This window comes from Barbus barbus (genome assembly GCF_936440315.1).
Source record: "Barbus barbus genome assembly, chromosome: 49".
Lineage (NCBI taxonomy): Eukaryota > Metazoa > Chordata > Actinopteri > Cypriniformes > Cyprinidae > Barbus > Barbus barbus.
In genome coordinates this window covers 3,085,229-3,098,666 of record NC_136727.1, presented here as the reverse complement: position 1 = coordinate 3,098,666, position 13,438 = coordinate 3,085,229, and the positions used below count along the sequence as shown (strand labels likewise).

General features: G+C 35.2%; 1 protein-coding gene across 9 annotated transcripts in view; it reads right to left on the bottom strand.

The window, feature by feature from the left end:
• Window positions 1-13,438, bottom strand: part of LOC306867672 (unconventional myosin-IXb-like) — a 51,862-nt gene that overhangs the window by 12,657 nt on the left and 25,767 nt on the right. For 6 of the 9 annotated variants that reach the window (XM_079413476.1, XM_079413478.1, XM_079413479.1 and 3 more), the window contains exons 4-16: window positions 10,632-10,694; window positions 8,131-8,230; window positions 6,915-7,015; window positions 6,697-6,826; window positions 5,550-5,639; window positions 5,346-5,465; window positions 5,126-5,260; window positions 4,903-5,024; window positions 4,661-4,802; window positions 3,664-3,859; window positions 3,315-3,390; window positions 1,604-1,717; window positions 709-748 (exon numbers count right to left, since the gene is read on the bottom strand). In XM_079413476.1, the coding sequence (XP_079269602.1) occupies window positions 709-748; window positions 1,604-1,717; window positions 3,315-3,390; window positions 3,664-3,859; window positions 4,661-4,802; window positions 4,903-5,024; window positions 5,126-5,260; window positions 5,346-5,465; window positions 5,550-5,639; window positions 6,697-6,826; window positions 6,915-7,015; window positions 8,131-8,230; window positions 10,632-10,694 (1,429 nt within the window). Of the gene's footprint in view, window positions 1-708; window positions 749-1,603; window positions 1,718-2,456; window positions 2,550-3,314; window positions 3,391-3,663; window positions 3,860-4,660; window positions 4,803-4,902; window positions 5,025-5,125; window positions 5,261-5,345; window positions 5,466-5,549; window positions 5,640-6,696; window positions 6,827-6,914; window positions 7,016-8,130; window positions 8,231-10,631; window positions 10,695-13,438 lie in introns of all 9 variants that reach the window. The other 3 variants (XM_079413482.1, XM_079413475.1, XM_079413477.1) reach the window with 3 other exon arrangements.

Sequence of the window (13,438 nt, the reverse complement as noted above, 5' to 3'; positions counted from 1 at the left end):
TGCTAATGGTCTAATGCTATTTCATGCATTCTGAGTTATTTAAACTGTTAAAGAGTTCTCATGCTAAGCATAGCCAAAGTTTCAAAAAACTATTTGGATATATGACAGAGTATTTCTGTGCCAAATACACTCCTTGCAGGTTCGTACAAGTTCCGGAAAGTTTTTTCGGGCATGGCTCTTCATGACGTCACAAAAGGCGGAATTGTGTTTGCTCCCGAATGTTTTATAAACAAGGCCAAGTTCGACGCAGGATTTGCACATCATTTGATACTGAAAGATGGAGCTGTCCCAGCGATAAAAGATCCCAGTCATGATTCGGAAATGCAGGCGTTAAGTAAAACTCTTTGTTGGCAATTGACCCACAAATGCATGTGACTCTTTAGCTCCGCCCACGGCGCGCCTCCAAGAGCTCGGCTGGTTTCGGAGAGAATCGTAAAGCTGTATCTTTCTTTTATAAATCTGACAAAACTAAAGACTCTTCAGATATGCGAAGGATGCAATACTACTCAATATACGTACTCAACATTAAAATAAGCCTGGGCGAAACTGTGCGTGTTATATCCCTTTTAACATAAGCTGACACTACCAATACCAGAGGAAGTTACATAAAAATCTGCAGAAACCACTTGCAGCATCATGAAAGTCAAACACATAGACAGAACTCATTTAAATATGCAGTTAGATCATTTCAGCAAGCGAGAGCTTTACCTTGGGAATGAGTTGCTTGGTCTTGGGGCTCTTGTTTTTCCTGTAGGGAAGGAGGAAGAGGAGGGTTGGTGGTTTGTTGAGATAAGAAGCGAAGGGAGATTTCGTGTTAGTTGAGTGAGTCATGCGTTGGCTTGTGTGACGTGAGCAAACCTAAGCACTTAAGCATTTTACGGAGAAGAACGCACAAGATTTGTTTACGCAATGGTGTAGAAAAAGCCAGGTCCACATTTGTTTAACATCCCTATTGAAATCCATGGATTCGCAGTGTTCTCTGGGGTTAAATCTAGCATGTATACACCATAACAGAGATGATGGTTTTGGAGAAGATCAGAACACTGTTGGAGGGAGGAATGATGGACATTTTTAATTGATACACAACTAATCTACAGCATTCCTACTTTAGAGGACAAGTTTACAATTTAAGCGTATTCAATGTTTGTGGTCTACATAAGCAATGATTCTGAAGCTTTCCACAGCTCATAAAACCTTACAGACTCAATGGGTGGGTCTCATAAGTTCATTCAGCATGTTAGCATGTGGATACCATTCCGAGCTCGAGCGCTAATGAAGATCACACTGCTTTCGGCTCATAAACTCTGCATTCCTCTAACATATACCACTAGGGAGCCATCTAAAAATAATTGGCATACTTGTTAGATAGATATTATTAGTGCAGGGTTAGGGGCGGTTGGGGTTAAACAGTAAATCACAAGGCGAGCCGATAAGTAACAGAGCATATTTGGGAAAGTTTGGGAGTAGGGAACATTTCAGAACTAAGCTTAACATAGAGCCTCAAGCATTGGCTTCGATGCCAAACGAAGATGTCAAGGCATGAAGGGTCAGCAAGGTGGACCCATCCATTCCGAGCCAGAGGGGGGTCAGCGGTCAAACTCACTGGAGGACGTGGCGCGGGAACCGCAGGCGACCCCAGGACTGCAGCAGCTTACGTGGATCTTCCCCATCTAACTGCAAGTCCTTAATGGAGTTGATGATTTGGGCATGCATGTCCCTGATTCAGCCCAATGAAAAGGTAGGGGGAGGAGACAGAGGGAGTGAGGTGAGTTGAACGGGGAAGGGAAAGTACAGGAACCCAACACCAATGTTGTTAACTGACTTTTGGGAAAGGATACACCCTCCACCACAAAAAGTAATCACGTACAATGAACAAATGCAGGCAAGTGTGTTAAATTCGAAAAGGCCCTTAATTTGGTGAACTATTTCTTTAAGCTTCAGTGGTAAATCCATGCTGTTGTTACTCTGGTTTTGACCTGAGGGGGGTGTTAAAACGGGGGTAGGCACCCCACTCAGCAAAGGCCTGGACTCATGCACTGGTCGACTTACCACTCGGATCAGAACAACAAGAGGTCAGACAGACAGGATTAGCGCTGGGGGCTGGGGATGCACTGCTAATAGTGCGTCAACCAGCCAGGAAGTGAACTCGCTTCCCTAATAAAGGGCGCTTTATGGTTTCCTTCCCACTTGGGAGTACTTAGAGGTAATAAACCTCACAAGGTCCCAACTGGGTTTTATGAGTGCATGTTGTGGATTGAGGATTTCTTTGAACAACCAGGTTAAATACAAACTCTGGCTTGCCCTTTGATCACATAAAGAGAGAATAGCGCTAGCTTCTGGATTCTGCGAACATCTGAATGTGGTATTTGAGTTTGCTCAGAATACCAGAAACCCAGCCTTCCCGAGCCGCCAAGCTCTCCCTGTCTGACCTCAATGTTCTGCTCAAGTCCACTTACTTCTTACTCTCATAACTAGCAAAGATGTCCTCAAAAGCCTCTAGAGGGCGCTCCTCTGAATGATCAAAGGAGAAATCAAGCATAGGAGCGTGGCTGTAGAAAATAAACACCACACACACAGTCACTCGAGGGCGAACGCCACCAGCAGGTGCTGATCTATGACCAGCTTTATTGACCATACGGGTTAAACTTTAGTGAAACTGATCAGAGGTCAGTAACTGAAGGGAAACCCTTAACAAACACAAGAGGAAACGCAAAGGGACATTGCAGGAACAAGTACATTTATTAACTTGATAATTCCCACAAAATCTGTCAGGAACATGTCCAGGGACATATTTCAGAGCAAAATTAAATGAAAGAGTATAAAATTATACAGACCATAAAACGTTGGCATTATGATACGTTAATGACAACTAAGCACATCCCACCCAGTTTTCATTACTGAAATATGAGAAAAATAATATAATTTAAATTGCATGTGTTCTTTGTCTTTAATTGATTGTGATTTACATAAAATGATTAATATAGCAGTATTCAAATAAATAAAATATAAATGCTTCATGCATTTGTCTGCTATTCCAGAAAAAGCTTTAAAGCTTTGTTTAATTTTCTCCATGCAAAATATATTTTCCTATTTTCTTTTTGGATTTTGGGATGAAATATGACCTGGACATGTTATAATTATAGATTATAGATTACTGTGAGAATCGGCCTGCAAAGTGCCTTTGTCGAGAGAGCATGGTCACATGATCACCTGCCACACAAAGGCAATGAAAGGACAGGAAGAGATCAAGTTCCTCTCAATACTTCCCCTCTCTCTCTCTTTTCTAGTCATAGCAGCCTGAGTCTAAAGCTTACCGGTACATCCTCTCAATGGGCACGTTGGCTCTCTGCAGCTCTCCTAGAGGAACTCTGGAGTTTGGTCTGACCACACCTGTATGTCCAAACAGACAAACACAAACAGCGTTGACGGTGTGATTTCAACATCCCGGGCGACACCCCACCCAAGACATTTCGCAAACAATCTTACTCGCTTATTTTTATGATCCCTTCTTAGCCTAATCATTCAGAAATCCTTCTAAATATGACTGTTTGAATCACCGGGCAGCTTTCTCACATGCAGGCTATAAATAACACCTCTTTAGACAATGAAAATCTAAAGTTTTGGGCTAATCTGGAAACTAACGCATAGTGCTGCAAGGGTTACCCGCAGTCTTGGCTGCCCAGCGGTGGCCGGCCTCGTTGAAGGCGGCCAAAGCGCGGACGGTGGCCCGAAGGATTCCCCACCGGAACATCGCCACTGGGTCCATCCCGATCAGCTGCCGGATGTAAGATCGGTCGCTGCTCCGCAAGAGAGCCACGATATCCGGACGCATGTGATCCGTGTTCTTCTCACGGAAATCCTGTTAATATGCAGAAAGTGGATATTAGCAGAGTCATTGTACAAAACGTTTGTTTTAAATTAATTTAAATAATAAACAGTAATATATTAAATAATAATAATAATAATAAATATTATTTTTAATTTATATATTTATAAAGAATAATTTTATTTGAGGAACCTTTAATAATTTTTACTGTCAGTAAAGGCATTTTGTAAACATCAACAATGTTATTTTCATGATTTGGCCTCACAAAATAAAATAAATAAGAATATATCAAATATTAATATTTCTACATACATTACTTTTATTATAACTTTAATGATGTTAAGTCAAGTTATTTTTAGTTAAAGACATACTATAAACATCAACACCCCCCTTAATTAGTAACATATCTAATTAAGTTCTTTTTATTATACCTTTTAGATAATAAATTTACTGTGTCATTAAAGGAATTTTGTCAACAACATCAACAATTTTTATTTTCATTATTTGGCCTGACCTAACTAACTAACAATACAATAAGTTATTTTTATTATAACTTTAACAATTAATACTTTTCTATGTGTCATTACAGTCGTTTTGTAAACTTAATTTATTTTTATTATTTTGCTTGCCCAAAAAATAAAAATAAAAATCAAATAAATATCAAAATATTAATTATTCTAAACAAAAAATAAAAATAATTATTTTAACAACTAATTTTCCTGTGTCAAAGACACATTTTATTAAAATAAATTTACTAATTGTATTTTCTATTTAAATATCTATTTCGGCTTAAAAAATAAAACATTTATCATTCTTCTACTCTGTTGCTTTTACCTTAATTTGGTATTTGACCTTCCCAGCAAAATGGAGAATGACGAAGGCTGGCTCCAACACTGGAGTCGCCACAAAGTAATGATTTTGTTGGTGCTGCTGTTTGAACTTGGCCAGCAAGGTTTTATCAGTGGCATGAGGAAAGCTATAAAGAAATAAATTATATTAAATCACAAAAACTGGTGATAATCATTTCAAAAAAGAAGTTCTGAGAGCAATGAACCGATGTAGATGAACGGTCTTACTTGCTCTCCTCATCAAGTAAATAGAGGAGTCCAGTGGGCTTCTTGCTAATGAGATGAATACAGCCGACGTTATCAGTGTAGTCAATGTTGTGCCAGGTGATGCCCTCGGCCTGATACTCCTCCTGCAGGCAGACGAAACACACATTATGATCAAATCGCCAATAAAAATATAGAGTTTATGAAGACTTTTGGAGGTTGCGCCCATGTAAACCATCCCATTAACCTGTTCAAGTTTAAAGATGTGCTGGTTGAAGTAATACTGAAGCTGCTCGTTGGCGTAGTTGATGCAGAATTGTTCAAAGCTGTTGGTCTCAAAGTCTTCAAAGCCGAAGATATCAAGCACACCAATAGATAAACACTGAAATAATGGAGAAACGACATGATTATGGGACCTTGAATATCTTTAACGGAGACTCTGATCGTTGCGGTTTCTTTGGTCTTACCGAAACGGACTCCTCCTCCATGTCTTTCTTATTCAGCAGCGCGTGATTGATCCGAAGGACAATCCAGTCAAACAGGGCGCTGTACAGTGACTTGGCCATGGAGTCTCGAGCGGTGATCGCCTGCACAAACGACACTCGTTTAGCTACAAAACACCTGGACACTCTGCTAAAAGTGGCGTATGAAAGCGGACGGCTCTAGCGCACCTCGCTTTGGCTGTAGGGCAGAATCAGCTTGTCGTTTACGGTCACCGTTTTCCTCTTGGTAAGAGCCTCTACCAACAACTCCTCCTTAACCTGGACGAAAGCAGCACAACGCTTGTGAAATGACATCCAAAATATCCAACAAATTAGAGCATGAAAACCATGCACAAAAACATGAAATCATGTGATCAAAAAAAAATTCCCCATTCAATAGGTCAACACTATTAAATTAATAATAAATTTATAATAATTAATTAATATAAATTAATTGATAATATTAACAACAATAATAAAGTATAAATAATAATAATTATTAATTAACATAAAATTTTTTTTTTATATATATATATATATATATATATATATATATATATATATATATATATATATATATATATATATATATATATATATATGTATATATATATATATGTATATATATATATATATATAAAATAAAATACAATAAAATAAAAAACAGTAATAACATCAATATTAATGTAAAATTAAACAATGTATAAAATAATAATTATTAATATTTATTTTATATTTTATTTTATTATTTAAATTATTAAAATAAAATTCAAGAATCATATTACTCTTGCAATAAAAATATTGTATTGTAAAATAAAAATAAATATTCAATAATTATAATAACAACAACAATAATATTATTATAAGTAAAACAAGATAATAATACTAATATAACAATGAATAATTATTATTACATATAAATGACAATAAATTAAGTTTTCATTATTATTATTACAAATAATTAAGAATATTTAATTTTACATATGTTATAATTATATTTAATTAAAATATAAAAATGTAATCAATACAGAAATATTACTATTGAGTAACTAAAATATATATATTTTTTAAAGCATTTAATGATAGTAGTAATTACAACAACAACAACAATAATAAATTAATAAAATAAGAACAATAGTACAATTACTGAACTTTTATTTTGGCATATTTCATAAATACAAATTTGGAAAGGTATCCATGCATTAATTACATGCATTTAAAATGCATTTGAAAACAGCAATATTTTACTTCATATTCACGTGGGTCAAACTTCAGGTCAGAAAATGCAGAAATCTGCATAAATATGCAAAAATCACATCACTGATAGTAAGTTTACCTTAAGCAGGTCTGAGAGTGTGGAAAGCACCTCCGGCGGCCCCACGTCCAGACCTTCCTCTCTGCCGGACGACTTCTGACTGTACGTCACGTTACCCAGATACAAGATGGCCGACAGGACGGAGAATATCCTACGAAGAACACAACCCAAAACGTCTCAGATACTTCATTTCCTTCTTCAACCAGTCTGAAGACATCTGTGGTAACGGTTTGACTCACTGTCTCTTGGTGGCCGGCAGGAAGCCGACCATCTCCATCGCCTGCTGCAGTCGCTCGAAGTCGTGCCGAAGATCGTCCGCATCTTCTATCGTAAAGTTTTGCTGCAAACGAAAACCAAAAACCGTTGCAATTTCTATGCGGTTTTCGTGCATAAGCTATTTTGTTATCAGTAAACACTAGGGAAATGGAGTTCACGATTTAATATATATGCATTTAAAATATAATATATTTAGTACACCAATTAAATATTAAAATGATGAAAAAGTGGTTTGAATTAATGATTCAATGACTCAAATACTTCACTTGATTCATTACTGGATGAATCAGTGTTTATGAACGAATCTATAGAATGAATGTTTCAATGACAAATACATTTTTAAACAATCACCTGTCGCCACCTAGTGGCGAAACAATCCAATCGACACAAATGTTATGTGAAGCGCCAGTTACTTTCAAAAGGGGATTTGCTCTATTTTGATCGCCACCATAGACATCAATGTGTATAGCTCAACTATAAACTTTCATCCCAGTATTTCTATAATGAACGAATGTAATACAGACACTGCTCTCTGTGTCGGCGGCAGCGTGAATGCAGATTTGAATCCTCCAGTATCATTTTTATCAAAGGTTTAATAGACACGGGCTAATCATTGTCATTTAAAAGTGGGATCGCAAAGGTGTTTAAATCAAGATTGCGATCTTTTAACGATTAATCGTGCAGCTCTACTAGGGATTCACAGATTCCCTAGTAAAGATGAGGGATAAGAAGGCTGTTTTATTTGTAAAGTGATCATTTGTGTGTGTGTGTGTGTGTGTGTGTGCATGTTTATGTGGTTTATGAGGACACAAATGTGTATAATGACATGGGTATGACAGAGGTATTACAATATGAAGGTGGTTTATGAGGACACTGCCTATGTCCCCGTAATTCAAAAGGCTTAAAAAACATACTAAATGGTGTTTTTTTGAAAATCTAAAAATGCACAAAGTCTCCTGTGAGGGCTAAGTTTAGGTGTAGGGTTGGTGTAGGGCAATAGCACACACAGTTTGTTCAGTATAAAAACCATTACGCCTATGGAGAGTCCCCATAAACCACAAAAACCAACGTGTGTGTGTGTGTGTATGAGTGTGTGTGTGTGTGTGTGCGTGCGTGCGTGCGTGCGTGTATATATATATATATATATATATATATATATATATATATGAGAGCGTTCACCTGTTTGAGGTAGAAGTATTCTTCTGGCTGCAGGAGTCTGAATTGGCGTCGCTCGTCCTCCGACGCACCCACCAGCAGATAGTAAAACACGTGGTAGTTCCTGTGTGAGGAGGAAAAACGATGATTTACTGACAGTAGTTCGACAAGCCACACTTAAATCACTCGTGATTTAAAGTAAACAACAGTCAAGCTACCGCTTTGAGAAACTGGTTAACTACACTTCATGTGGCTAATAAAACGCAGCTCTGAACACTGAAGCTATTGAACGAGGCGAAATCTTGTTTCTGGACCGATTCATTTACATGAATCATTTGAACGAATCAGTTCATTCAAAAAGCCTGGTACTATTTATTTATTTTAATTTAAAAAAAATATTTAAAAATCCCCCCAAAATGCATATTTATATAGTAAATTGAGATTTATATATTAAATTTGAAGGTGATTTAAATTAAAATATTAGTTGTAATACAGGTTTTTAAAAGATATTTATGTAAACGTATTTACATTAACAGGAGGTAATGTCTTGTTTTTGGACCATTTCATTTACATAAACCATTCAAATTATTCAGTCCACTCATAAATTTATTTAAACTAAAGTATTCCTTTTAATACATTCTAACTTATTTATTAAAAATGTATTTATATATAAAGTGTATTTATGTCTTAAAAATATGTAAACAAACTATTTTTTCAAATTAAATCGCACCTAACAAAGTTTTTAAATATACTTTTATATTGCAATTCAATGCACATTCAATCTTCAAATTAATATACAAACAACATATTTTTAATATTAGTTTAATGGCATCTTTATTTTCATGACTGAAGGCCAGTATCACTGATACCAAGTAATATTTAACCATTGACTATAACCATTACATTATAATTAAGAGCTATCATTTTAATATTTATTAGACTTTAAACTTAAAACAATCTTCACATAAACCCATTATAATAAATGTTATATATTTAACTACCTGTGCCCCTATAAATAAAGTTATCAAACACTATATTCTACACTAAATACAGATAAATACTTACTGCTATATAAAAGTTATTGATTTCCCCTCTTTTGTCTTTTATTCTTGATGAACAGAATCACAGCAGCTGGTTTTTTGGCTGCTATTTCTTTAAGAGATGTCGCTCTGACACGCATCGTATTTTCTCTCAATTCTCTTTATCTTTTCTGACACATTTCAGTCTCTACTAATGAGCTGACGAGTTGAATCGAGTGTGTGAGATGAGGGAGATGCTCCAGGACACTTTTGAAACCATTTCAGAGACATGTTCTTAATGTAACTCATATATAACAGATCACATGCATGCACAGTTTTAAGGCAGCTTTAATTGCCTTTTTGGTAACTTCATGCCTTAACTGATCACGACATTGCATGCACGTAGTTTATTTCACACTTTGATATGAATTGATACAGGCTATAGCGCGCACCGGTTTCCACGCTTGTTTGACTCGCGCCTGCTGCTGAAGTGAAGCTGGAGCACGCGTCTGAAACTTCTCCTGATTGATGTGATCGTAAAGACGTTCTGCGACTGAATTAATGCACTTCTTGTCAAGAAAAAACAGACAGAAACAGCAGTTAAGAGTGGGGTGGCCAACCCAAGGCCCCGCCCCTGCGTTAACGGCGTTAAATAGTTTTAACGTGTTAAACTATTTTAACGCGTTAAACTGAAAAAATTAATCACCTGCGTTAACACGCTAATTTTGACAGCACTAATATATATATATATTAGTATATATATATTGAAAGTGCCATTTTTGGATCAGTTCATTTATAATGGTAATTATGCTTATTTAAATTAAAATACTCATTGTAATAGTTTTTTTTTTCCTCCAACCAAAGATGAATTAATTATATTAATTTAAACGCATTTATTTATTCATGTATTAGCCTACATTTGAACAAGGTGTTCTCTTGGTTCTGGACCAAATCATTTGCATGAACCGTTTGAGTGAATCACTTCATTCAGAAATGAAGGTACTATTTGATTCTGCTCATTTAAATGAAAATACTCAGTCTTTTTTATTCATTTAAAATTATGTAGATTTACTTGAACGTTAAATTTGAAGGTGATATCTTGTTTTTGAACCAATTAATTTACATGAACCATTGAATGAATCACTTCGCTCATAACTCATAGTCCTATTAGGATTTCATCATTTGAATGAATCAGTTCACTAGGGTAAACCCCAAAAGCACATGCTACTTAATTAATCAAAGCTATTTTACAGTATTTCAAACACATGAGTGCAGTCACGGTATTGAAAGGCTTCGCTCAGTTAACAGCTGCTCTGTTTTAAGTCGGCGTTGTTTTTCAGGTTTTGCAGGCTGATGATCTGCAGCAGTCGTGGTGAGCTGATGCGAGCTGATAATAATGAGGTTAACGCAGCAGAAACATCTGTGAGAGCGATGGGCCGACAGATACGGTGGGAAACATCTCAATCTCTGACTAAACGTCAAACCAGCAACGTTTCACAGTCGTACCTTTCGTTCTTCTCTCTGGACACCAGACGGGATTTTTCCAGCAGATATTTCTCAACCACGGCCCTGAAACACAAAGACAAACCTCAGTCTCTGACACAAAGCTGCACCTCAAAGCACACAGATGTCCTGAACAAAACCCTCAGTAGAGCGCAATAGCGCCCATTCACTTTCTGTACAGGCATTTAAAAAAGAAACCAAACCAACCAGATCTGGGATGGATCACAGCATCAAAAACTTTCTGATGTTTACATACTTTGTAATATAAACATTTATTCATTTATTAGCTGGGCATATTTTCATGAAACATGCATTTTCATGACAATTAGACACAACTGTGATCGTCTTTTATGTTACACACGAGAAGTGTATAGCAATGCACTTTTAAAGTAATAAAATGTATTACTTTTTCTTGTACTATTAATTTTGTTGATATAAACGAAAATATTCATTGTAATATTTCAAAACAACAAAATATTTTGAAGTTTTTCTAACGCTTTTTTCTCTTAAAAAATTGTATAGTACATTTATGTATTTACATATTAAAAGTATGCATATAACACCTACATTTATTTATATATTGCATTATTGATTTAATAAATATTTCTACATCATGGTAGTATTAATGCTGATTTGAAATATTCATTGCAATATTTTTTTTTCTGCAATTTGTTTTTTTATACATTTATTTATATAAAGTTTTAGTAATATTTACATTACATAATTTTTCGAATGTATTTTTAAATTACATTAATTTTTCATATATCACATTTATTTAGATTATAAATGCATTTATACTTCGTGGTAGCATTTATGTTGATATAAATTGATTTAAAATACTCACTGTAATACAGATCCCCCTCCAAAAATATATTAATATATACATGTATTTATTAATTAACTTAACATATTAAATTTAAAGAGTTCAGATTTATTCAAATGTTTATCATATTTCATTTATGTATTTATATAATAATGCTAATTATTAATTTATTAACATTTACTTGTATATTAAATGTATGTATTCATTTATTAAATGTTCACATTTACACATCATTTTTAAAAAAATATTAGATTTATTAAATTGTTTAATTTATGTATTTATATAATAATGCCATTTATTTATTTATTTACATTAACCCGTATATTTAAAGTACGTATTAACAATTACATTTATTTAAACATACCTTTTATTTTTGTAAATGTATTTGATTTATTAAACAGTTTATTTTATGTATTTATATAATAAAGCTATTTATTGACATTTACTTGTATACTAAATGTATGTATTTATTAACATTTATCATGTTTATATTTATTTACTCATTAAATCCTTTACTACTTTTAAATGCATTGATTCATTTATTTAGATTTTAAATGTATTTATACATCATGGTAGTATTTATGCCGATTTAAAATATTCATTGTAATGTAGACTTTCTCCACTTTATTTAACATGCATTAATCTTTACATTTTTTCTTATTCTTAGTTATTTAATTAAATATCATTTATATATTGAAATTATTTATTTATTATTTGTTATTAGTTATTTATTAGAAGTCAGTGTCGAGTGTGCAGTGTTGACTTGCTGAGTGTCATCCAGTGAACTGAGCTGAACTCGAGCGGGCCGCCGGACAATAGAGCGACTGAGAGCATCCGGACAGCTTTATTGAGTCTCGGCTCTATCACACTCTCATGGCCTTTGTTTAGAGGAACACAAGCACAGCGCCGGCACAAAGCATTGGGAGTAAATGACACACCAGTGTTTGGTCAAGAAACGTCCAGGTAACATACATATATATACATACATATATACATATATATACATACATACATACATACATACATATACACACACACACACAGTGCTGAAAAAGTGTTGGCCCCCTTCCTGATTTAAATTTTTGTGCATGTTTGTCACACTTTAATGTTTCAGCTCAAACAGATTTCAATATTAATCAAAGATAACACAAGTAAACACAACATGCAGTTTTTAAATGAAGGTTTTTTTATGAATGTGAAACAAAATCCAAAAAGCCACATGGCCCTGTGTGAAAAAGTGTTTGCCCCCACTCCCCTGTTAAAACATAACTATGGTTTATCACACCTGAGTTCAGTTTCTCTAGCCACACCCAGGCCTGATTACTGCCACACCTCTTCACAATCAAGAAATCACTTAAATAGGGCCTGCCTGACAAAGTGAAGTAGACCAAAAGATCCTCAAAAGCTACACATCATGTTGAGATCCAAAGAAATTCAGGAACGAATGAGAAAGAAAGTAATTGAGATCTATCAGTCTGGAAAAGGTTATAAGGCCGTTTCTAAAGTTTTGGGACTCCAGCAAACCACAGTGAGAGCCGTTATCCACAAATGGCGAAAACATGGAACAGTGGTGAACCTTCCCAGGAGTGGCCGGCCGACCAAAATTACCCCAAGAGCGCAGCGACGACTCATTCAAGAGGTCATAAAAGACCCTACAACAACATCTAAAAGAACTGCAGGCCTCACTTGCCTCAGTTAAGGTCAGTGTTCATGACTCCACCATAAGAAAGAGACTGGGCAAAAATGGCCTGCATGGCAGAGTTACAAGACGAAAACCGCTGCTGAGCAAAAAGAACAAAGGCTCGTCTCAGTTTTGCCAGAAAACATCTTGATGATCCCCAAGACTTTTGGGAAAATACTCTGTGGACTGACGAGACAAAAGTTGAACTTTTTGGAAGGTGTGTGTCCCATTACATCTGGCGTAAAAGTAACACAGCATTTCAGAAAAAGAACATCATACCAACAGTAAAATATGGTGGTGGTAGTG